General features: G+C 42.8%; 1 protein-coding gene across 11 annotated transcripts in view; it reads right to left on the reverse strand.

The window, feature by feature from the left end:
- Positions 1 to 27,280, reverse strand: part of STXBP5 (syntaxin binding protein 5) — a 904,657-nt gene that overhangs the window by 385,060 nt on the left and 492,317 nt on the right. For all 11 annotated transcript variants that reach the window (XM_033939585.1, XM_033939588.1, XM_033939587.1 and 8 more), the window contains exon 8: positions 23,199 to 23,322. In XM_033939585.1, coding sequence (XP_033795476.1) covers positions 23,199 to 23,322 — 124 coding nt within the window. The remainder of the gene's footprint in view (positions 1 to 23,198; positions 23,323 to 27,280) is intronic.

Consider the following 27,280-nt stretch of genomic DNA (forward strand, 5'->3'; position numbering starts at 1 on the left):
TTAGAGGGATTTTTCTGTGTGATTTCACTCGTGTGATTATTTAATTATTTACTATTTATTGACTACACTTAATTTCACTATATTATTTATGCACACGTGAGGTATCCGATGCTAGTGTGCTGGTAGGGGTTTGCGCACCCTAACCTGGAGCTGACCTCTCCTTGCTGACCTCTCACACTGAGGATACCCCGTCTCACAAAAATTTTTTATTTAATAACGTATTTAATAATGTATTGACTGGTGTTCCCACAAGTGTTTATCTTCAGAATACCCCTCTCAGAGCCCATTGACTTTTTCTGCCTCTACGTTTGTGTCTGACAGAGTGGGCTAAAGGTAGATATGGAATAACAGAGCAGAGCTCTGCAGGATTGAAATATAGCAGAATCAGACCAAATTTTATTTACCAACTCTTATGGTTATGAATGATTCAGATGAGCAAAAGCAAGCCACTGTAAGAAAGAACCACCAAATCTCTCTATGTGCAACCTAGAGTTTTCAACTGCATCAAATATGGATGAAATTTCCATAGATACCATCAAATAAATCACATTTATATTGTTAAGACCCTGCATTGTGCTAACATTGGATGCAGCGTGGTTTCCATTCAGTCACCTGAGCAAAATCCATGCCTAGCATATTTAATCAGGAATGCTAATGAACTTAATCTTGAAGCTGAAGTAATATAGCATACTCAATTAAATTAGCCAATAAAGACAAGCTGGACATTAGGTGATAAGATGCCAGATCTAGTGGATCCATGCCAACCTTGTTAATCACGGGACACAATGCCACCTGTATCAATATTTAAGGCATGATCCTTTGAGTGAATGACAAGCGTATAATCACTGCAGATAGCTACAAACAGCATTTGAAATAGACGGTCCTACTCCAGCTGGTCATGGATTCATGACAGAAACTGTTGTACTCTTTTCCTTCAGAACTTGGCCAAGACTAGCCTCAGTGACAAAATGGATGTCAGACCATAATTCTGGATACTGCTCTGATTAACAGAAAATGCTTAAGGGAAATCTCAGGATATAATGAAACGTACTTAGAGTCTGGCATTGCTTCCCAAGACAATTTTTTTGTAAAAAAAAAAAAAAAAAAAAAGTCATGACATTGGCTCAAAGCAGTCTGTAATTTGAACATTTTAAGAATTAACCTGCTTTATTTATTGTATGGGAGCAGGAAAATAGCTTACTGGTTAGAGCAGTGGGATGTTTAGGTTTATCCCGCTTAATGCAAAAGGTCAAAACGGCTTACAAAATTTAAAATGAAACATATAGAAAATAATATTGGGAAGATATAACAAGGAATCATAAAATCCATTTAAGTCAATTAAAACAAACAATAAATAAGTAACAACAAAAATCAACCATAGTGCCTGGTATTCTATTCAGACAACCCTATCATAGGAAATACTTTCTGGAAAAAATATGATTTAAATAAGGGAGGGGCCATGGACCTGCAGCCATCCCACTTTGGTCGTGCTACCTACTGCCTCTTCTTGGGGTGAGGGTGAGTGTACCACGCAATTGGCACGTGATAGTGACCCATATGCTGTTACGGATGGCCATGCCTCTGGTCCTCCCTTGTCACATCCACTACCGTGTGAAGCAGCTAGTGCGGATGTTAGCCACGCTGGCTATTTTAATATGCATTAGAGATTAGCATGGGTGCCACAAACCTCTAACGCACAGCAAAACATTCACTAGCTGCTTAACACAGCTTAGTAAAAGAGGCCCTATATCTCCACTTACATTTTACTTTAAACATGTCCCATTTCATGAAGACAAGTTCTTGACAATATCAGACAGTAAATGATGTCCTTTAAGTCTTCCACCTTCTGCTCCACTTTATTATCAAAATAATATACATCATATATGGTGACGGGACAAAAGCGCGCCGGACAAACGGGCGCCGACAAACTAGAGTGGACAATTGAGCGCAAGACATCAGTGCGCCGCAGAAAAACCTTATTTTAAAGGGCTCCAACGGGGATGTGTGGGTGGGGAACCCCTCCCACTTTACTGAATACTGTTCGCGCTGCTGTGATGGGAGGGTGTGGGGGGGGGGTGTAACCCCCAACATTATACAGAAAACAACTCTTCCCCTAAAAAATAGGGAAAAAGTTAAGTTTCCTCTATAATGGGGGGGTTTCAAACCCCCCAACCCCCCCAACAGTATTTAGTAAAGTGGGAGGGGTTCCCCACCCACACATCCCCGTCGGAGCCCTTTAAAATAAGGTTTTTCTGCGGCGCGCTGATGTCTTGCGCTCAATTGTCCGCTCCAAATTGTCGGCGCCCGTTTGTCCGGCGCGCTTATGACTGTGAACCATCATATATGGGGTTCTTTTACTAAGGTGCGCTAGCCATTTTAGTGCGCGCTAAATGCTAACACATCCATAGATTATAATGGACGCGTTAGCGTTTAGCGCACACTAAAACGGCTAGCGCGCCTTAATAAAAGGACTCCATATTTAACTAGTGGAATGCCAATCACTCATCTCAGACACATGATTTTCTTGAACTTGCTCTTGTGACATTTCCGCTCCCCGAGACGGTCATGTCAGAGTGAAAACCCGGTCTCAGTCTCTTACTCGAGACCAGACTCTCACTGAGAAGGATCAGGAAGAAGATCCTGAAAGCCTAGCTGCCTATCCTGAGTCTTCTAGCCTAGAGCAGTGCCCTGAGTATAGGTTAACTGCCCGGCCCAGAAAAGCTTCCAGTCACACTAAGGGATTTAATCAAGCTCCCAGGGATATTCTACCCTGTAGCCTGAGGGGGAGCCCAAGAACCCACAAGCTAGGCACACGATCACCCAGTGTAGGGCGTGGCCCTAAGCCTGTTAAGCAGCTCTCCAGAGCATTAAAGGAGGCTGCCCAAGAGAGTCTGGGAGAGAGAGTTCTCCGGGCCAGGAGAAGGCCAGACCTCACTCCAGAGCCAATGGAGTGTGAGGCTCCAATGCCTCAGGAACCAGCAGAGCAGCTGGATACACCAGAAAGCATGGACCTGGATGAAGGGTGTATGCTGGAGACCGTTATGGAAGAAGCCATGGATGTGGGCTTGGCAACTTTCCACTGAACACTACAGGTACAAGGCTGTACAGGAGTAATAGTGAAGAGGAGTTTTTGGCAGAACTGTTTTGATTGTTTGTGCTGTAAAAACAAGCTTAGAGCAGTGCTGCACCAGCTTGATTGGATTGCTACATTGCAGCTGTGCAGGAGCTCAAGAGAAGCCCAAAGGACTGTGAGCTAATCAGGGCTGGAAATTTAGGAGCCTGCAGTAAGGCTTCAGTTTTTGTCTTTTGTTTTTGCTTAAAGTTTACCTGGTGAAGAAACTGGACTGTGTTGGTTAGTAAGCCCAGGACTCCAGCTCAAGGCTGGATAATTGCCTAAGAGACTAATTGTGCAGTGTTTTCCAGAGACTGTGTGATCAGGTAGAGCAAGCACTAAAACCTGGACTGGAAGTATAACTGATAGAAAGCTTGCTGTGCTTTCACTGGACTGGGGTGAAAGTTAAAAGTCTTTTTGTTTTCTGTTTTCTTTCTTTTTGCCCTGGTTTGGGAAGAAAGGAAACTTGGACTATAATAATAGCTGATATGATTTATGTGTCAAGTGACTAATTAAACTTTTCACATTATTTTGTTCAACTTGACTCACGGTGCTTTATTTTTAGCAAAGCCCAAGATAGTGAGACACCAGTGAGGTCTCCCCCTTTGGGAGCCACGTCAGGAGTGTGCTACCCTCTACCGGAGGTCTTCTTAATCTTACTGAGACCCCGGCAGGTGACAAAATGGTGGCAGCGGTGGGATTTTAGCACACTCTACTGGTGGTTTCAAGTTTGAACCTATAAAAGGAAAAAAAAAAAAAAAAAAACCCGAAAATTTTGCAGTTTTTTTTTTGCTTCATAATTTTTCTTTTGGAGTGTTCCCGTGACGCAGGACGACGCTGCCGGAACCACGCCCGGCTATACTTCTGAGGGACCACCGGAAGGACCAGACCAGAAGGAAGTGCCTGAGTCGGGAGTAACAGGACGTACAAGCACAGCCAGAACGACTGGAGTCCAAGGAGGCCTATTTACCAAAGGCGCAGACTCGTCAGTACCTCAGGTCGGAGGATGGACCCACAGCAATTCCTAGCGGTACTGGCGCAAGAAAGACGTCAACATTCAGAGGACATACAGAACCTGATAAAAGCGAATCAGGAGATGTGGCATTCTGGACAGCAAGCCGCGAGGCGGCAACATGATGAAATCCTATTGGCCATGGGCGAGCAGACCAAGGTCTGGGCTCAGACATTACACCCTATGGTGACCAACCCAGGCGCAGCGCATCCGCCGGGTCCTCCGGCGCAGCCCATGGTAGGACAAATTCCATTACACACATTGAATTTGTGCAAAATTTCTCCTGGGGACGCGCCTGATGAATTTTTAAACGCCTTCGAGCGTATTGCAACAGCAGCCGGATGGCCCCCTGATCAGTGGGCCGTGCGTCTGTTGCCTTGCCTGGCCGGGGAAACTCTATCTGCCTTTCAGACTCTCAGTCCTGAGCAAGCTAGTAATTATGCCACAGTAAGAACACACATCTTAGATTACCTAGGATATACCTGTGAGCACTACCGACAGAAGTTTAGAGCCACGCAGGTACTAGCGAAAGAAAGACCCAAAGCGTTGGTACAGAGGCTGTCAAAACTGGCAGAAAGGTGGCTACAGCCTCACCTGTCGGATCCTAGAGCCCTCTTTGCGGAGGTTGTGAAAGAGCAGGTGCTCGAAGCAGTCCCCAAAGATTTGAGGGGATGGATCCGCAGGCAAGGCTGTCAGACTTTACCAGAGGTAGTGGAGGCAGCTGAAGCATTCATAGATGCTCAGAACTCTTTTGAGGAAAGAAAAGCTGATAGGCCCAGTAGAGGGGAAACATGGAGAGAACAGCCTCCATGGTCCAAGTCCCTGGATTCCCAGAATTCCTCCCAGAAGAAACCGCTACCCAGTACTCCTAGGAAGACAGGGCAGGATACGAGCCTCCGGTGCTTCAAGTGTGGGAAGCAGGGGCATACCCAGCGATATTGTCGGGAGAAAAGAGACCTCGTAGTGTGCAGGGCCTCTGGGTTAAACCAGACCGGACCTTACCAGGTGCCCATCTTGATAGCTGGGAAAAGGGTTCAAGCTCTAGTGGATACTGGTGCCGAACAATCTGTGATTTCACGCAGACTGTGGAAACAGATTGGTAAGGCAGGCCAGCCTAGGGAAGGGCCCGAATCCGTCTTCCTTGCCTGTATACATGGGGACTCCCGGGAATACCCTCTCCGCCAAATGCTCGTAGAGACGAAGAGGGGAAGTTGGGACATGAAGGTAGCGGTGGTGGACTTTTCACCATATCCAGTAGTTCTAGGGAAGGACTGGGCAGGCCTAACCCAACAGGTCGCCCAAGCTGGAGAGGCGGTGCGTGAACCCCTTCACAAGCAGAAATGGGTGATGGGGGCTAGAGTGGTACGAAACCAGTCCCAAGGTTACTCCTGGGGGAGGAGAGAGAGTACCCGGGGGCCAAGTACGAATTGGAAACCGGTGATAAGATGGGCTCCCTTATCTGATAAAGCCCATATTCCTACAAGGGCTTATGACGGTGCCGCGGGGTACGATTTGTACGCCGCCCAAGAACAGGTAGTCCCAGCGCAGAACCGGGCGCTGATTAATACAGACATACAGGTGTCCTCGCCACCGGGCTCTTACTTGAGGATAGCGCCGAGGTCAGGGTTAGCTCTACGGCACGCTAAAGATGTGGCCGCAGGGGTGGTTGACCCGGACTATAGGGGTAACTTAGCCGTGTTGCTAGTTAACCAGAGCAATACTGACTATAAGATCTGCCCCGGGGACCGAATCGCTCAAATGATTTGTGAGCGCATTTGGCACCCGAAATTGACAAAATATAAAGAACTTCCCGATACTCAAAGGGGAGTAAAAGGGTTCGGATCCTCAGATAAAGGGCAAGACGGGGAGTCCCAGCCACCGGGGAAAGGGAAACAAACTGAACAGGACCAAACTCTCCGGGAAGAGATAAAATCCTTACGAGAGGAACTGGAGAAACTAAAGGCAGGTCAGAATCAGGCAAGCCCACAGATAATTACACCCGAAACAGCTAGCAACCAGGCCAGTTCAACAGGAGCGGAGGTAGAGAAGTTACAAAAAGACCTCGCTCAAATGTATGGGCAAGTGCAGCAAGTAAGGAAACAGCTACAGGAGGAACAAACTCGCGGCCAAGATATGTTGGTGAGGCTTAAAAAAACGGAAGAGCTTAAAGACCGACTAGCGGGAAAAGAAACAGAGGCTCAGTTGCTGGCCAAACAAAATGAGGCAGGCATCGAACGGTGGGAACGCCACTTCGGGAAGATGGCTGACTCACTGGACGAAGCAAGTGAGGATATGGACAAGCTACATCAACAGGTTAATGACATCCGGGAAAAGGAGTTAGGAGAAGTCAGACAGGCAGTGTCCGCCCTGGCTCAGAGAATGGACGTTTTAGAGGAGTCGGGTGGAGAGACTAGCCCAGGGGTACAGGCAGGGTATGAAACCCCAGTACTGCAGTGGCCCGACGATTTTATGGATCCTGACCCATTACCTACGAATCAGGGGAAGAAGTTTAATAAAACCCGTAGGCGGTATTGATGTACTAGCCAAGCTTAACACCAATGTGGAGGCTCTGATGAGAATGTACGAGACACCCCAGCAGAAGCCTCAGACTAGGCAGCCTTTAAGTGAGGGGGTATGTGACATTTCCGCTCCCCGAGACGGTCATGTCAGAGTGAAAACCCGGTCTCAGTCTCTTACTCGAGACCAGACTCTCATTGAGAAGGATCAGGAAGAAGATCCTGAAAGCCTAGCTGCCTATCCTGAGTCTTCTAGCCTAGAGCAGTGCCCTGAGTATAGGTTAACTGCCCGGCCCAGAAAAGCTTCCAGTCACACTAAGGGATTTAATCAAGCTCCCAGGGATATTCTACCCTGTAGCCTGAGGGGGAGCCCAAGAACCCACAAGCTAGGCACACGATCACCCAGTGTAGGGCGTGGCCCTAAGCCTGTTAAGCAGCTCTCCAGAGCATTAAAGGAGGCTGCCCAAGAGAGTCTGGGAGAGAGAGTTCTCCGGGCCAGGAGAAGGCCAGACCTCACTCCAGAGCCAATGGAGTGTGAGGCTCCAATGCCTCAGGAACCAGCAGAGCAGCTGGATACACCAGAAAGCATGGACCTGGATGAAGGGTGTATGCTGGAGACCGTTATGGAAGAAGCCATGGATGTGGGCTTGGCAACTTTCCACTGAACACTACAGGTACAAGGCTGTACAGGAGTAATAGTGAAGAGGAGTTTTTGGCAGAACTGTTTTGATTGTTTGTGCTGTAAAAACAAGCTTAGAGCAGTGCTGCACCAGCTTGATTGGATTGCTACATTGCAGCTGTGCAGGAGCTCAAGAGAAGCCCAAAGGACTGTGAGCTAATCAGGGCTGGAAATTTAGGAGCCTGCAGTAAGGCTTCAGTTTTTGTCTTTTGTTTTTGCTTAAAGTTTACCTGGTGAAGAAACTGGACTGTGTTGGTTAGTAAGCCCAGGACTCCAGCTCAAGGCTGGATAATTGCCTAAGAGACTAATTGTGCAGTGTTTTCCAGAGACTGTGTGATCAGGTAGAGCAAGCACTAAAACCTGGACTGGAAGTATAACTGATAGAAAGCTTGCTGTGCTTTCACTGGACTGGGGTGAAAGTTAAAAGTCTTTTTGTTTTCTGTTTTCTTTCTTTTTGCCCTGGTTTGGGAAGAAAGGAAACTTGGACTATAATAATAGCTGATATGATTTATGTGTCAAGTGACTAATTAAACTTTTCACATTATTTTGTTCAACTTGACTCACGGTGCTTTATTTTTAGCAAAGCCCAAGATAGTGAGACACCAGTGAGGTCTCCCCCTTTGGGAGCCACGTCAGGAGTGTGCTACCCTCTACCGGAGGTCTTCTTAATCTTACTGAGACCCCGGCAGGTGACACTCTTTAAGCACATCAAGAGCAACCTCCTCACAGCTTCATATTTATTTTATTTTTCTTTAAATACTGAACGTAAGCCCGAAAAATATTGAAGCACTGCACATTCAGGTATATTAGGTATTTTTGATGTCCCTGGAACAATTATAATCTAGGTCTGTACTTGAAGTAATGGAGGTTTAAATGGCTTGCCCAAGATCACAAGGAGCTGCAGTGGAATTTGAACCAGGTCTAACCATTAGGCTACTCCTCTACTCCATATCAAGATATTTATAATAGAAGTATATTTACATAAAATATTAGTCCATAACATTAAAGTGAAAGGCAGAGGGAGAAAGACTGTCAGTCCAATCCAACCCAAAGTCTGGGTGAAGGAGTTACATAACTCAAGAGTGGATCTTCCAACGATGGTCAAACGCTACCTTGAAGAAGAGAATTTTGAGGTCTAATTATTCTGAGACTTTTAGTAAATACTAATATAAAATATGAGCAGACCAGAGAATAGGGATGTCCATATCATTTGGAGACACCCAGCATTCAAAGAAAAGGACAAGAAAATTCAATCTAGAACTTGACCTAACATGGCATTCTTTATGATTTCATAGAATCTTAATGAATAAAAAGCTCGAAGGAAAGCATGTAATGGTAGCTGCCAGTACCTGCAGATTAAATTCAGCTAATGGGATTGAGACATGCAAGCAAGGCTCACCGTATTGTCCCCAGTTCTACACACACCCTTCTCCTAGACTACAACAGTTCCATATCAGCAGCAATAGCTATTTCAACAATGCAGGTACACTAAAATGCTCAAGGAAAACAAACACAATGCAAGCCCCTCTTTCCTTTTTTGCCTTAGAAGAAACCTCTTTTCAACCTCAAAGTGGTTCTTTCTAGCTCACAAAGGCATGCAAGTACAATTCTTGCATTTAATTTGATTGTGCTTGGAGCCCAAGCAGATTAGACACTTAAAATGTGCATCATAATTCTGCATTTTTTCTGCCATGTTGATAGCAAGGTTGGAATCTTGATTTCAGAGACATGGTACAACACATACACAAACAAAACCTAAAAGAAACAGACTATGAAAAATATTGGAAAATACAGAGGGAAATGCAAGGTCATGCATGTTGGGAAAAAGAACCCGATGTTCACTTACAAGATGGGGGGGATCACCGCTAGGGGTGAGCAACCTTGAAAGAGACCTGGGAGTGATGGTAGACACAACATTGAAGGCGTCGGTGCAGTGCGCCACAGCCTCAAGGAAAGCGAACAAAATGTTGGGTATCATTAAGAAAGGTATCACGACCAGGACGAAGGAAGTCATCCTGCCACTGTATCATGCAATGGTGCGCCCGCACTTGGAGTACTGTGTCCAGTACTGGTCGCCGTACCTCAAGAAGGACATGGCGGTACTTGAGAGAGTCCAGAGAAGAGCAACTAAGCTAATAAAGGGTATGGGGGACCTCTCATATACTGACAGACTGAAAAAGCTGGGGCTTTTCTCGCTGGAAAAGCGACGACTTAGAGGAGACATGATAGAAACCTTCAAGATCATGAAGGGCATAGAAAAAGTGGACAGGGACAGATTTTTCAAACTATGGGGAAACTCAAGTACAAGGGGGCACTCAGTGAAATAGAGAGGGGAAAGGTTTAGAACAAATGGCAAGAAGTTTTTTTTCACCCAGAGGGTGGTGGATACAACAATGGAAGCAACATAGAGGAGAAAGCTGGCTTGTCCCCATTAGGAACACAACATAGAACATGATACAGGTATTATGTGTGCAAATAAGTAGGATTTACTATATGAACATAGTACATGATACTAGTATTATATGTGTATATGTATATGTAGGATGATTGACTATAGTATGAATATGTCTGTATTGAAAACCATCTCAGAAAACACTAACTCTGCATTGTAACACCATTACAGAAGCTCATGTATTGTAACACCATTACAGAAGCTCATGTATTGTAACACCATGATAGAAGCTCATGTATTGTAACACCATACCGCGCTACCGGAGGATGTGATAAGCAGAAGCACGCTACAGGGCTTCAAAGAAGGTCTGGACAGGTACCTGGAGGACAAAGGGATTGAGGGATACAGATAAGAGTAGAGGTAAGGTTATAGGGATAGGATTAGAGGTAAATGGTAAAATTAGTCAGAGACCAATGTTCAGGCAGTGGGCCTGATGGGCCGCCGCGAGAGCGGACCGCTGGGCGAGATGGACCTCTGGTCTGCCTCAGCGGAGGCAACTTCTTATGTTCTTAGGTTAAAATAAAATGTAAAAATAATGGGAACAGCTATATTTCAAGTGCAATGGATAGGAAAAAAAAGAGAACAAAACTGAGGAAACTGCTGTGCCATGGGTAGGGCTGCTAAAGATCAATGCTCAAAGTGAAATTCGCAACATCAAAACAAATAGTAGCAATGCAATGCCAACGGAATAAATGTTTGCATCAACATCTCAGAGATCCAAGCTTCTGCTGCTTGTGCTGGCTCTGGGTTTGAAATAGAGGCTGTGGCATGTACCAAATTCCACTAGCACCTAGAGATGGCAGCTCTCCAATCTGCTCTAGATTACCAGAACATCCTTCAGGTATTTGGATAGAATGTCCTAAGAAGGAGGGTCTATTCATTTAGGAGGTCTTTGGCAGGACGGTTTATTCCAGGAGGGCTTAGGGAAGAGAGTAAAAGCTCTGGGATGGTGGCTTTAGGAGGAGAGTAAATGTTCTGGGGAGTGGCTTTAGGAGAACAGCAAATTCTCTGGGGGTGGTTTTGGGAGGAGAATAAATGCTCTGGGAGGATGGTTTTCGGAGGAAAGTAAATGCTCCAGGAGGGCGGCTTTCGGAGGAGAGTAAATGCTCTAGGCGGGCGGCTTTCGGAGGAGAGTAAATGCTCCGGGAGGGGGCTTTCGGAGGTGAGTAAATGCTCCAGGAGGGTGGCTTTCGGAGGAGAGTAAATGCTCTAGGAGGGCGGCTTTCGGAGGAGAGTAAATGCTCTGGGAGGGCAGCTTTGGGAGGTTAGATATTTGTTTCAGAAGGAGGGTACATACTTTAGGGGGACTTCAAGAGGGTCTTTGCAAGGGAGGATCCTCTTGGAAGGCTTTGGGTACCACAAATATAATTCAATGAGTTTCAATTAAAAACATTTTAATTGACTAATCAATTGTGATTTTTTTTTTTACATAGCCATTTACACAGATACAGTTATACTCAGGGATTTTCAATCTAGTCCTTGGGACATACCACCCCAGGCAGGTTTTCAGGATGTTCACAGTGAATACACAGAAGATAGCAGATAGTTTTGCAGGTAAGAACATTCACATGGCTGGGTGTGCCCTGAATTCTATGTAAAGTACTTCTGATATATCTATATATCTATATATCGAGAGAGAGAGAGAGATAAGAGAATCAAGAGATAAAGTTTGAGTCTCACATAGCTTTTCTGGACAGATCTGCTGAAATAGATGAGTTTTTATGTTCTTAGAAAAGATGATCAGATCAGTCAAAACGTAAAGGTCTGGTCTAGCCATGGAAAGTACTTTAGACTAATTTGTTAGATGCATATTTGAACATTTCCTACCCTCACTGCGAGTGAGCACCTTGGATGGCTTTTCGGAACTGGGAGCACAGTCTTAAAGAATAAGCAAGCGCTAATGGTTCTTTGCGTTTACACAGCTGTCAGGACCTGTTCTTGCCTTGAATCCAGATGCTCTTTGCCGGCCCCACAAAAACTGCTGCCAAAGGGTGAGCGCCTAGAGTCAGCCCTGCTGCACAACACACAGGAGGTAAAATTTTCAGTAAAATTGTGCATTTTTCATGCACGTGTTTTTCTTCCACCTAGAGGTCTGGACAAGGTAAGTCTACAGAAGTATGGCTGCATGCCAAAAGAGATGCAAAGTGGTCTGCTTACAAATGCTCTTTCTCCCATGTGCTCTATATCAGTGTTTTTCAACCGCTGTTCCGCGGCACACTAGTGTGCCGCGAGATGTTGCCTGGTGTGCCGCAGAGCCTCCATCAGGGCAGTACTACCAGTCCTGCATTCAGGGGCCCGGAGCTGACAGGCGGCCCGAGGCAGGGGCGCCAGTAGCTCGCCAAGGCAAAGTGAGTCGATCACCCAGGACTCACTTTGTCTTGGCGATCTAATCTATCGAGCCGATAAGTCTTCTTCTCCCCGACGTCAATTCTGCAGTCGGAGAGGAAGTTCGGGCCAGCCAATCGCTGCCTGGCTGGGCGGAACTTCCTCTCCGATTGCAGAATTGACGTCAGGGAGAGCATGCGTCGGCGTCGCCTTTGGGGCCTGTTATCCATTGGTGGGTCCTGTTCCCCGATGGCAGCGGCAGTGGCTTGGGGAACGGCAGGGAGAAAGAAAGAAAGGGGGCAGGCAGGGAAACAGAAGGAAAGAAGAGAAACAGAAAAAAAGAAAGAAAGGTCAGGGAGAGAGGAAGAAAAAGTTGTGGGAGGGAATGAGGTGTGGAGGAGAGAAAGCATACAGGCTGATAGAAGGGAAGAAAGATTGGATGCACAGTCAGAAGAAGAAAGTGCAACCAGAAATCACCAGACAAGGTAGGAAAAATGATTTTATTTTAAATTTAGCAAAGTGGAGGCAGTATTACCACAGTTTTCAAAGGAATTTGCCCAAATAACTTAATAGTTAACTGGGTAAATTCCCAGAGATGAAAACTTCCCTTCACTTACTATGCACAGTTCTGAATTTATATCTGCTGTCTATATTTTACAATATGGTCACCTTTTACTAAACCGCAATAGTGGTTTTTAGCGCAGGGAGCCTATGAGCGTCAAGAGCAGCACTGGGCATTCAGCGCAGCTCCCTGCGCTAAAAACTGCTATTGTGGTTTAATAAAAAGGATGGAGGGTATATTTGTCTATTTTTGTATGCTATAAAAACCAAATACAGAGAGAGACTGAGAGCTGTTGACGAAGAGCTACGTGTGTGTCTTTCTTCGATTCCAGCCAGAATATCAGCTTTGTGTTCAGCCAAACAGGCCCAGGTTTCGCACTGAATAAAGTATTTTATAATTTTTCACTATTCTGTTTACTTAATATTTCATAATAAAGTAATTATAAAATACTTTCTTTGTGTTTATTTGATTCCTATTCAAGAGAATTACTTTATATATAGTCAATATAGGCACAGAGTAAAATTTTTTAACATTTTCTAATGGTGGTGTGCCTCGTGATTTTTTTCATGAAACAAGTGTGCCTTTGCCCAAAAAAGGTTGAAAAACACTGCTCTATATTTACTGAAACCCTGACATAGCAATTTGTTGATTACTAGTAAGCATGCCAGCAACTTATGGAAGCGATCCAAGCCATGAATCATGGATATGTTTTGACAGTTTGTACACTGGCAGAACCCAAAATTAGGTACTTGGAAACAGCAAGAAATGCTACTGCTTATACCTATATCCTTTGAAGAGATGTAAAAAGTTTTAAAGACTTTTAATGATAAGTATGAATGCAAACGATGAAAGTTTTTAATGGCTTGATATTTGTGTGACATAATTGCAAAATACAGCTCAAGATAAAAATATACTAAAGAAACAGAAAAAAATGCAAAGGGGCCTTCAACTTCTAGGTAAAATTTCTATTTTATTGATGGAACAGCTAGCTGTGAGGAGTGTTGCTGCAGTGCTTGGAGAGCTTATGCATTTTTTTGGTTTAAGGACTGCAATTTGGCTTTTGGGGAAAACTGTGCCTAGATTCCCTTTTGGCTCTATTTTATGTTGGATGTTTTTATTTATCACCTACTCATTGATTAACCCCTGATGCAGACGGGTATGCCGAAACACAGCACATGTTGGGTCCATCAATAAAATTGAAATTTATTTGCCTGGAACATGAAGGCCCCCCTCCCCATGTACTTTTTTCTGTTTGCTTTGTAGCTTGTTATCTTGGCTCCCTCTCTGCGTTCCACTGTTAAAAATACACTAAAACATACACTTGTAACAGATGATGATGAAATAACATTCTTATATACAAGTATAATATAAAACAAGCCACATATGAAAGATCCACTTTCAAACACTCTAATTGCAATACTAGCTTTATTTTATTATTGTTTTGTCTAAAATTTCAGTGGCACAAGAGAGTGGAATGTTGCAGCATACTGTTTTACAATCCTGACCGTTATAACTCAAGTCACCCATGCGCTGCAGTCAAAAATTATTTTCTTCTCTTCTTTGATCTGAGCTTGCAGTGAATATACTAGCAACAAACTCATGCAGATACAAATATTTATTGCATTTTCTCATACAGCCTTTGTGAGAACCTGTCACCAGAAAATGTGTTCACCAATGCACACATATATATGCAAGATGAATGAATAAATAATCTGCAAACATGATGTAAAGTAGCTGCACTTAATATTGCAAATCTATTTGAAGTATATGCATGTATTTTCTGGGACTTTATATTTCTCAGTTGAAGCATAAATACGAGGGTCATTTCATAAATAATGCACACTATTTTTTTTTTTTAATTTACATGTTTTATTTTTTTTTTCAAGTATTTTTTTACAATCCTTCTATATAGTCTCCCTGCTTAGCAGTGACTGAGTCCCAACATCTGGGAAGCTTCATTATTCCATCCAAGACACTGTTTTTGTTCCGTTGCCAAATGGTTCGAGTAACAGCGAAAGAAAGCTCTTCCAGAGATGCAAAACAATGTCCACTTTGGATAAAGGTCGAAGTTTGGCAGACTCATGTCTGGACTGTAGGGAGCATGAGGTAACACCTCCCAGCCATATTCGCGTAGTTTTTCAATGACCACATGCCCTATGTGCGGGTGAGCGTTGTCGTAAAGAATGAGTGGCTCAGCCAAGAGCAACTGAGGTTGGGTTTTGTGCAATTTTCTGCACATTTTTTGCAAAATATCATGATAATACACTGCTGTGACACTTCTTCCACATGGAAGTTTGTCTGTGATGATGATGCCTTCATGATCATAAGCAAAAATCATCATTTGTTTGACTTTTGATTGAGCTTGTCGAAATTTTTTTGGTCGTGGGGAAGATGGAGCTCTCCACTCGGACTGTGATTTCAGCTTTGGCTCAAAGTCTCTGACCCACGTTTCATCAATAGCAACAATGTGATTCAAGAAAGTCTGACCTTCAACGTTGAATCTTTGCTTCAGCATGGTTGCACTGTCCAGGCGTCTCTGCTGCTACTCAGCAGTCAAGAAGTGGTGGACCCATCGCGCAGAAATTTTTCTCTTTTTTAAATCATTTGTCAGAATTTGATATACTGATGTCGGTGGAGTCTCTGTGGTTTCAGAAAGTTCCTCGCATATCGCACAATGATCTTGTTCAAGAGCATCAGCCACGAGTTTCACACATTGTTCATTGGTTGTTGATGTTGGCCTTCCTGGTCTTGCATTATCATCTATGCTCACACGACCACTCCGAAAACGAGTTGCCCACCAAGAAACTATATTATGGTCCACTGTTAACTCACCACAAACTTCATGTAATGCACTGTGGATTTATGTCAGGTTTTTGCCACGTAGAGTTTCAATCTTAATGTACGACCTCTGATTGTCAACAGACACAGTACCAGAGACACCTGCAGCCTCCATTTCCCACACTTGTCACAGCCACACTATGTACACTACAGAGCTCCTAAGCACTGAACTGAAAGTGAAACAAGGTTTATTGCAATTGCATCATCAACTCCCCAATGTTGCCAACCTGTGCATTATTTATGAAATGGCCCTCATACAATAGCATTTAACTTTAAAAAAGGAGACTGTGATAGCATGAAAATGGTAAATAAATAAACTTAAGAGGAGAAGCTGCAAAGGTCAAAAATTTACAACAGGTGTGGATGTTATTCAAAAATATAATCCTGGAAGCTCAGACCAGATATATTCCATGTACTAAAAAAATGTGGCAGGAAGACCAAACAGCAGCTGGTGTGGTTAACAAGTGAGGTGAAGGAAGCTATAAGAGCTAAAAGAAAATCCTTCAGAAAGTGGAAGGAGGATTCAACTGAAAATATTGTGCATTATTTAAGATTCTATGCATAACTCATACAGCACTTTGAGAGCATTAACCATCTTCTCTGAATAAGTGGAATATTCTTTCGACTCCCACAAGATGTCCGAGATCTCTCCAAGATTATAGGTTCACAACTCATCATATTTCAATGGCATATTGGAGTACAAAACAACAAACAAGAAACCTCAAACTCACTAAATAAAAGGAGAAAGCACAAAACTGGCAGACAAAAGCCGGCAAAGTGGAGTTGATGAACTGGAGGCTCTCAGGTGTATTAATATAAACGATATATAAAAGTCAATAAAACAGTTACAGCTGGCACAAATGCCATAAAAGAAACAAATAATCCCAAGAATGTACCAATCTATATAGGGATTAGACAGTCATCTATATATAAATAATTCCACCTTGATGTAAATAATGGTAACAGAAGATGGTGAATTCAAATACAGCAAAGGGAATCAGCTGACAAGTAGTATGGCAGTAGAATGAACTTTGATTGATGAATGTAAACATGTTTCGGTGTGTATAAATGCCTTCATCAGGGGTCCATTGCTGAAAGCAACCAGCCAATTCCAAATATAAAAGCATAAGCACTCAGCCAAGTATGTACGGGTTGTTGTCAGGGCAAATACAGAATCTCCTCTTCTTCCTTCTTTCTCCTGGAAGGAAGAAGAGGTGATTCCTGTATTCGTCCTGACTAACCAAGCTAGATATTTCATATAGGACATATGTTGTCTGGAAGTATATGAGGTAGGCATGGAGACAATTACAATGGAGACAGAATGGTGATCCAAACTGCTTACTGCCGATTTGGGGAAATTTAGATTTTTATTCCAGGAATGGGAGCTTCTATATTTCTTGGATGGGAGGATAAAGGCTTGTAGGTTATTGGAAACATTTAAGATGAACACTTGAAACTTCTCCCATTTGTTCCCTTACAAGTGTCGCATGACCTTTCATCTAATGAGCAATTCAGGTTCATGCAGCTGTCTCGCTATGTTTTGGTCTACCAAACTCTTTCCTGGGCTTGTCAAGACTGCAAACTTTGGACAAATGCATTTTGCTTACAGATTTGCAGAAGCTTAGCCTTAACTCTTACTGACCTTCTTCTAGACTTGTTGTACGTCTTTTACACCACAGCTCGGCAAGAAGAGTTAGGGTATAATGTGGGCGGAGACAGGGTCAAAAACTCGAAAGCCTTCAGAGTTGAAGTATAAATTCTATTTAAGGGCTTATATATCCCCATGACAGGCTCAAAAGGCACAGCTGACTACAGATAGCGGTTGTCCAAGGTTTCATGGCTAAAGCTACTTTGGCATATATGTTCTGGACTTGATCTCGGATTCACAATTTCTGGAAGTCCATACACAACTTCATACGTCAGCTGGTGCCATTTCCTTGGACTCTCCTGTTACTTTTCTGTTTCACTGTAGCTTTCTGTCAGCTAGAGAATGTAATAGAGGGGAGCTTTTTTTTTTAGCCAAGGATCTACTGCTAGCAAAGCAGGCAATATTAAGTAGGTGGCAAGAGAATGTGTCCCCTAGTTTTCAATAGTGGTAGGATTCTGTTTTTGTACGCACTTCTTTTCGAGTGCTGCAGAGTTGTGAGCCACAGTGACTCTAAGTGGGAAGTATTTCAATCTTTTTGAGAACCATATTGGAACATGCTTACACACTTGCAACGTAGCCTGGTACTGAACAATTTAATATGCATTTATCTCTATGTATATATGTAATGTTCTTGTTTATTGTTGTAGATTGTGTTAGATGGGGGGTACAGGGTTTTTGGGTAAGGCTTCTCTAAAAATATCAAGGAAGTCTGGATATGTTGCTGCCTTGTTAATTTTATAGCTCAGTTCTCCATCTGTTTATACGCATTCCTGGGGACATTTGGAGCAAATCAGAGTCAACTGTGCCTTCGCTCCTGTCTGGTAGCTTCCTTGCTCTAATTTCACGCTCATTTGGGCAACCCGCTGGCTATTAAGTTTCTCAGTATGTTTATATTTGGCATTTTTGTCACTTTTTTTCTTAATGAGTTTATCATATATCAGACTTTCAATAAAGATATTAAAAAAAGTCACATTTGAAAAATAATAATATAGCATTATTATTTACGCTTCTTTCTAGACAATATAGTCAGAAAAAAATGTTCCTAGTGCTCTTTAATGGTGCCTTTATAGCCTTGTACTGGCACTCCTTTGTTATTTGGTATATCTCTTTGGGGGTGGGTGGGTGGGGGTTAAGTCCTGCGTTCCTCCTCCTCCTCCTTTTCTGGGTGGCAATCAGTCTTCTGTGCTCTTAAAAGCCCTATAGTATTCCCTTTGCTCTCTTCTGTTGTGCTCAGTTCCCCGACCGCTCTACATTCCCTTGTTGAACACATTAGTGGAGTAGACCAAGGCTTCAAGTTTCAAGTTTAATAAAAATCTGATTAATCGCCTATCTTAGATTCTAGGCGATATGCAATAATAATAATAATAAAAAGGTGGCTTTACAAATTTAAAATTCAAAACAAATAACAAAGACGAACGAACAAGGAAACAAGAGGGAGAGGGCTTGGCGTTTAAATTAGCTAGTGCTTAGTGTGTTGGCACTCACTAGATCCTTTCTCCAACAGGGACTATCCTGTGGTCACAACTTTGCACTCTTTAGTTTTCACTCCGATTGAGAGTCAGGCCAAGTCTTTCTAATGCAATTAGTCTCAATTCTATTTTTTTTTTTTTTAATGTGCACTGTCCTAGACCGTCTCTCTGCCCTTCAGTTTGATCACATGCATGTTGCAGACATGGTTCACTTGATGAAGCATGTGTGAACAACCTTATAACTTCCCTCAAGAATCTGCACATGTTGTACCTTTCATGACCCAGAGAGTGCAGGGAGAAGCAGTTATCTGTTCTAGCTCCCCTGAAAGTATGTTCAAAATAGACTATATAATTATGTGCACAAACAAGACAATGTATGCACACTAGATCTAGACAGGTGTATTTTGGATGTATATGCACTGTACACTCATATTTTTAAAAATGCACAAGTACATACACAGAACACAAACCAACATTTAAACCCTTTTCAACACAGTGTAAATATTTGCATGACCATTTCTGCACTGCTGGGAATAATTCTATTTTATAAAAGGCAAATAGACACGTAAGCTACCTATGAAATAATTGCTGCTCTTTTTGAACAGTTTATATTAGTCTCCTAACGTAGATAAGCACACAGTGAATGCATATAGAGAAAACTCAATATTTTTAATGAAAAGGGAGTTGGTAAAACCACTGAGTGTGGTTATAATACTACAAAAAGGTGGTATAGAAGTTCCAATTCCTTTCCCTGTCTCATAAATAAGAAATAGTGTTCACAGAACTAGTGATAAGATACATGGAACAGTTGTAGTGGTAACGACCAAAAGCAGGAATCTAATTCAAAGATGTATGAAAAAAAGAGAGAAGATATTTTATGAGAAGTTAAAAATGATATCAGGCTAGCTCTCTGATCCTGGCATCATTAACAAGAAATCTAGAGGAGTCTTGCAGCTCTCACCTGCCCTCTGTTTCACTGAGCTCAATTTAAAAGGCCAGCTTCCATAGTAAAACCTACCCTGTTGCTTCAGTCCTGTGTTAGCTTCTACAATTCATTAAAATTTAATATCCTATGGTACTGATGTCAATAGTTATCCTTTTCATCTACTGGGTAACCACACCGTCGGCTTTCTTCTCAGCATTCCTGCTCCACAGTCGACATGCCATTATCCCTGCTACTTTTGATCATCTACCCCATTACTCTCACCTCCATGTATTTCCAATGAAAAAGATGCTTTTGAATGGTTACTATACAAGGGCAGTCAGCTATAATAGCTGCAACAAAAAAAAAAGGAAAAGAAAAATAATGGATGCTCTCCACTTGCTAAGAAAGGCTGAAAATAAAATAAAGTTCTCCCTCTCTGTAGATAAATATATCTTAGGACTCTACATTAATAATTTATATACAGTGGTACCTTGGTTTACGAGCATAATTCGTTCCAGAAGCATGCTCGTAAACCAAAATACTCGTATATCAAAGCGAGTTTCCCCATAGGAACTAAGGGAAACTCGCTTGATATGTTCCCACCCCCACACCCCCCGAGGCCAGCGGCGCTGCTCTACCCCCCCTCCCCCCCCGAGAACCGGCATTGCTCCCCCCTGCTCACGAAGGCCCCCCGTGTGATCCGCCATCCCCCCCCCATGATCCGGCACCCTTCCCCCTGAGATCCGGCACCCCCCCACCGTGATCTGGCATCCCCCAGCACCCACCCGAACACACTGCTTACCCCCATCTGGCACCGGCACCAATGCACAGAACATGCCGGTGCTGGTGCCTGAAGATCTGCATCTTGTTTGCTGGGCCTTGAGCATCTGCGCATGCTCAAGGCCTTTGAGTTCACGCTCTTTCCGAGAATCTCGGAGAGAGCGTGAACTAAAGGCCTTGAGCATGCGCAGATGCTCAAGGTCCAGCAAACAAGACGACGCAGATCTTCGGGCACCAGCACTAGCATGTCCTGTGCGTTGGTGCCAGTGCCGGTGCCAGATGGGGGTAAGCAATGTGTTCGGGTGGGTGCTGGGGGATGCCAGATCGCGGTGGGGGGGGGGGTGCGGCAAGAGCAGGGGGATGCCAGTTCACTGGGGGGAGGGTGCTGGATTGTGGGGGGGGTGCCGCTCATAAATCGAGGCAAGCTTGGTTTCTGAGGCGTCGATTTTGTGAATGTTTTGCTCGTCTTGCAAAACACTCGCAAACCGGTACACTCGTAAACCGAGGTACCATTGTATATATAGTGTGTATATTTGTATGTTCCATGTTTCCCCGAGAATAAGCCCTATAATGATTTTTGGGGTAGGTCTTAATATAAGCCCTACCTCAAAAATAAGCTCTAGTTGGATCGACCCCCAAAGTCCATCCCGAATGTCCTGACACTCAATTCGCCGGTGACAGAGCTTTCTCCTCCCCCTATGTGAAGCATCTTTCCTCCCCTCTTACCCAATCCCTTGCACAGCATCTTTCCATCCCACACAGAACTCCGCCGATCTTCCCACCGCAAGGCTGACAAACCTCCGTTCCAAACAGCAACGGTGGCAACACTGAACAGGTTGCTTCGTGGCCTTCCCCGCCAGGGTCTTCCTTCTGTCGCATCACTGATGTCATCAGCAAGCAGCGCAGGGCCAGGCGGGAACTCGAGAAGCTCGCTCCTGTGTGCCTGTGTGCCGCTAGCAGTGAGATCAGAAGCAGGGACGCAGGGCAGGAGTGCGGAAAGTTCGCTACTGTCCATACACCGCAGGATCACCAGGGATGTGAAAAAAGGTACAGGGGGGGAGGGGGGAGTAAACAATTGTTAGTATTGGCCGGGATGGGAGACGGGAGGGATTCCTCCTATACTGTCCTACCACTAGACCACCAAAGGGGGAAGAGAGTAAAGGGCAGGAAGGTGGGACATGGTGCAGAGTCTGGCAGGGAGGTGGGACAGGGTGCAGAGCCTGGCAAGTAGTGAAGGGGACTGGGTTCAGAGCCTGGCAGGGAGGGGGGCAGGGTGCATTTCCTGGTAAGGCAGAGAGGGAAAGGGACTGGGTGCAGAGCTTTGCAGGGCAGGGAGGGAAAGGGGCTGGGTGCAGAACCTGAGAGGGGGGCTGGTTGCATAGCCTGGTAGGGCAGGGAGGGAAGGGGGCTGGGTGCAGAGTCTTGTAGGGCAGGGCGTGATTGAGGGGACACTGGGTGCAGATCCTGGCAGGGCATGGCACTTGAATATTAAGCTCCCATCTTATATTCGAGTCAACCATTTTTCTTCCTTTTTGGGGGGGGGGAAATGGGAGTCTCGACTTATATTCGGATTGACTTATATTCGAGTATATACGGTGATCCCAGCATATGGTTCAAATGTTATCTGCCACAATAAACTGGGATCAATAATATCTTAGAATGGGAAAGTTCTTAGTGTGTTTCCCTGTTTCACCAATGTGGAAACTTCAAAGATCAAACACCTTGTCCACACACCTTGATAATTTTTAATCCTTAGGTTAAAGTAACAATAGATTAATAAATACGAGTGCCCTAATGAACAGTAATTAATCAGACTTATTGAATGGGCAAATATAAATTGAATTAATAATAATAATAGTTTATTTTTATATACTGCCAAACCATCAGTTCATGACGGTTTACACAATAATAATTACACTAAGCAATTAGAAATACAAAGCCATGTGACAATTGTTATAAATGAAAATAACAAAATTCAGAATAAAATACTAGATAGCAAAATGCAGCCCTATAAAAACATATAAAAGATAGTAATTACACAATAGAAATTGATTAAACTAAAATAAATAAAAATAGTCTGTCAAATTGTTTAAACGAATGATCATAAGATAGTAAAAACTGACTACAATTTAAAAATAAAATTAATAATGTGTTTGTATTGTTTAAATAAATAAGTTTTAAGATCTTTCTGAAGTTGATAATAAGTAAGGGATGGGAAAATGAGAGCATTCAAACATGAATTCATTACTCGATTGGAAAGCCAAGGTCCTATCCAAAAATTTAATAGATAAAAATTAAAAAGTAGGCTTCAGAATAGATAAGTCCACTGGGCCAAATTTGTTGGACATGTTACTTTGATATAGGTGCAGTGGCACTCAACAAAATCTAGCATCTCACCTTTTCATTAAAATTCTTGTTTTTAATAATTGAAAACAGAAAAAAAGATAAAATGTTAAATTAAATTAATGTATTAGCCTAAACATTTATTGGAGCATACCATCACAATGCACACCAAAAAAAGCTAAGTATTTATACTGCAATAATATTCCTTTGTGATTTAGTAAATTACAAAATATTACTTCATTACAATAAATCTGTAATCAAGTCATACATACTCCATAAGAGATATTGTGCAATAAATATTTTCACTATAAAAACAGTAGACATTAAAAACATGACATAAAAGGATTATATAATATTTATCAAACTTTTCCTCATAAACAATAACCACCTCAGTGCAAGCAAAGACAAATGCTATAACCAAAACATAAATTTATACAGACGCAAAAAATAACCTAATCAAAACAAAATTAAAGTCAGTATATAAATTAAAATACCTGTATCAAATACAACAAATATTGCATAGGGGTCTGTGCTTACCATGTGGTACAATTGTCTGTATTGGCTTGTTAGGAGATCTTACATTCCATATTGTCAAGGTGCCATCTGAATGACTGCAAATGAACTGCTTTCCTTCATGATGCCAAGCAACAGAATGGATAGCCTATTAAAAAGAGCACAACATTTATAAAATTAAAGATTTATGTTGTTAGCAGAAATTCAGGTGAAGCACATTTAGGGCTTGTTTTACAAAGCCCTTAAAACAGGCCCTTAGATTTAGTATCTCAAGAAACAAGCAAAGGGAACATCTGACATTTGTTAAAAAGATACCACCATTTAAGAGAAAGGTAGCTCTTCCTTGAGTGGGATCATTTTATATTAACGGTTGAAGTGATTGGTTATTTACCATTTAGGAGCTCCTCTGTAGCTGCAGCAGTTACCAGAAAAGAAAATGTGAATTACATATAGAAGTTGAAATCCTATTTTTAGGACACTCATTAATTCATTCAGATAGTTCTTAAAGGCTAGTCCAATAAAAGAGAAATAAGGCCCGTATCATTCGTCTTCTTTTGGGAACATGCTTGGTTTTTAAATCATATGAACTGCAAGGTCATTGAAACATTTTTATGCCGATTCAATTAAAAATATTACAAGTTGCAAAGATTCTGGGTTTCAGCAGGACCAGAGTGACTCCTGTAAGTCTAAACTGAATATTTGAAAAGTAAAGAGCATTAATATTACCTTCCATGGTTTGGTTCATACATGTGTATTTTAGACAACCACAAACAGTTCAATATTGTGTTATCCTAAGCAGTTAGTGGGATTGAGTTATGCATACAAAGTAAGACAAAACTATCCAATCGTTACAATATAAATCTCACAAAAATCTATTTTTCTTGGGTCAGAAAATCATGTTGAATCCCCTCACCCCAGCCACATATATTGCATAGTAACCTTTTAAGAAACATACAATAACCTCAAGGCCTTCTCTTTCTATTTATTTCTCCCTGATCTTGACAGCCCAATTATAACTGTAATTTATGACCTTACATTAAGTTCTTAGTAGTCAAACACCACCAAGAACAACCCCAATGGAGCTAGAAAACAGTACAAAGTAGCAGAAAAACCATTCACCTAAACTCTGATATATCGAGCTAGCATTTAAGTAACAGATCAAAATATAAAGAGGGGAAATTGCTGAGATTTAAATCCAAGCTCAGTTGCTGCTGGAAAGCATGGACTCTTTAGGAAGAGGAAAAATAGGATGAAGAAACGGAATTAAAAAACTATTCTAAACTGTTCCATAGTAACATAGTAGATGATGGCAGACAAAGACCCGAATGGTCCATCCAGTCTGCCCAACCTGATTCAATTTAAATTTTTTAAATTTTTTCTTCTTAGCTATTTCTGGGCAAGAATCCAAAGCTTTACCGGGTACTGTGCTTGGGTTCCAACTGCCGTCTCCGTCAAATCTCACTCCAGTCCATCTACACCCTCCCAGCCATTAAAGCCCTCCCCAGCCCATCCTCCCCCTTGAAAGTCTGTTCAGTACTGGCCTTAGTTCAATATTTAATATTATTTTCTGATTCTAGATCCTCTGTGTTCATCCCACGCTTCTTTAAACTCAGTCACCGTTTTCCTCTCCATCACCTCTCTCGGGAGCACATTCCAATCATCCACCACCCTCTCCGTAAAGTAAAATTTCCTAACATTGTTCTTAAATCTACCACCCCTCAACCTCAAATTATGTCCTCTGGTTAATATTCCCTCCCAATATGTTTTGTATGTATAGCTGTATCACCTAAGCACTGCTAGAGCTTGCACTCTCTTTTCATAGGTCAAACCCTATATATGATCCATTTCCTCCAGTCAATGGGAGACCTGCCAGTTCCGGCTTCCGCCTAATACACATCCTCTAAAACCAGGCTTGCTCAACCTATGGCCTGTGGGCCAGAACCCAGCCCATCAAGTGCTGTTTTCTGGACCACAGAAGCTTGGCAGTTCTTGTGGTGCTTACAATGAGATTCTGCTTCCTCACCGCAACTCGGCTCTTTGTAAGCACAAGTTGTGCAGTGCCAGAAGTTCAGGTTGATCTCATGGGTTCAAATCCCGTGAAAATTGAAACTGTGAGGGCAACCCAAACTTCTGGCACTGCATGCTCAAGCTTTCAGAGAGCCACGTTGTGGTGAAGAAACAGTAATACCACTGTTTTGTTCTGCAGCTGAAACCAGGTGAGGGAAAAGAAACTGAATGAAGGTTACATAAGATAGAGAGACTAGGTAAAAGCTAGAGGGGGTTGGGGGTTCAAGAGGGGTGAAGGCTAAAGGGGGCAGGGGTACATGAATGAGAGCAAAACTAGGTGAAAGGCAGGAGAAGGGATGATGCATCGTCACATTTTGCCACTATTTGACAAAGCATGCAGCGAAATATGATGGTGCATGTTTCATCCCTTTGAATGCTATAAAATATAAATTTTGGCTCCGAAAAGAAATAAGTTGGACAAACCTGCTCTAACCTTGTCTTCTCTCTTTTACTACTCAGGATCCATCCAGTCAGACAATGTTCTCTTACTGAAGTTTAACATCCATCTCTCCAGTCACTCAACAACCACACTTCAATCTAATAGTCTATCAGCCACTTAATCAACAGCCAGATACAAAGCCACAGCCTGTCTTGGTGGAACTCTTGTCTCAACCATCTGAATGCGTGAAGTTACTTTTTTTTTACTCATTTATAATAAACAGTTATTTTCATGAAAAACAAGTCTTCCAGTTAGATGTTGGACAGGTTTAGCTGTTTGGTAATGTATGGAATACACAAAGAAAAGTGGGGTCGAACAAAAGACTTCCTAGCAGGAAAAAGAGGATTCCACAGAGGAACATTTATTGGTAAAGTCAACCAGACCCAACACAGCACCGTATTCCGGTGCTGAAGAGTGACTGCCTCAGGGGTCAATACACTATATAGAGAAGATGAAATCTAGAGGTATCATTTGTATACTTTGGTAAAACCAGGAATGATGCCACAAATTTCAAATACATATACAAGTCCTACCACATGGCACCTAGGTATATAGTACTACTAATTTAGCTGTAATGTTTAAATGGTGGGAAATGGAATATGTGTTTGCTGACAGCAGCCACTTCTGAAGAGTCCTAAAAAAAGCATATAAAGTGCTAAATGTAGGATTTGGGTTGTGGTTGGGAAAATGGACTATGCATAAGAAAATAAGCAATGCCTCCGCTGGGTCAGACCTGAGGTCCATCGCGCCCAGCAGCCCACTCACGCGGCAGCCCAACAGGTCCAGGACCTGTGCAGTAATCCTCTATCTATACCCCTCTATCCCCTTTTCCAGCAGGAAATTGTCCAATCCTTTCTTAAACCCCAGTACCGTACTCTGCCCTATTTCGTCCTCTGGAAGCACATGCATTATGAGAACAGTATAGTATGAGGAAGGTTCTACAGAAAGAGAGCAATATGAAAGCAAATAAAATGCAGTTTAATAAGACTGTGACGGACACTTTTCTCAAAGAAAGCATTTTCATTTTTAAGATAAATGTAAATAGGGACAGGCTTAGGCTTATCTTAAGTAAATTTGCCAGAGCAAGCAAGATGATAATTTCAGATAAAGTAATGCATTCAGAGTATCCAGAAGGCTTAAATCAAGCACACAGAAAGTAGAAAAATAAAAGGAACAGCAGCTGGAGAGCATCCAGAAATCCACGGATGTTGATGTGATGATGTCATACACATATGATGTCATCACGCTGATATCCTTGCATGCCCAGATGCCCTCCAGCCATGGCCCTGAGCCTTCAATTACGGCCATTGGGGGGGGGGGGAGGAGGGGTGCTGGAGAAGGAGAGACATCAGATGACTGCTTATAGGATGTGCCTCTCACGGCAAGAGGCACAACCTGTAGGCAGTTAGCCGGTGCTGGAGCCTCTCTTCTTTGCCGGCATCTTGCAGCACATCTGGAATCTGCTACAACACTCTTGTGTGCTGTGGCACATAGTTTGCAATACACTGCTCTACACAAAAGGGAAAAGAGGCAATGTCTGGAAAGCTGTATATACCAATGCATGAAGTATGGGAAATAAGGCTCTGGATCTAGATGGGGG

This window comes from Geotrypetes seraphini, chromosome 3 (genome assembly GCF_902459505.1).
Source record: "Geotrypetes seraphini chromosome 3, aGeoSer1.1, whole genome shotgun sequence".
Taxonomy (NCBI): domain Eukaryota; kingdom Metazoa; phylum Chordata; class Amphibia; order Gymnophiona; family Dermophiidae; genus Geotrypetes; species Geotrypetes seraphini.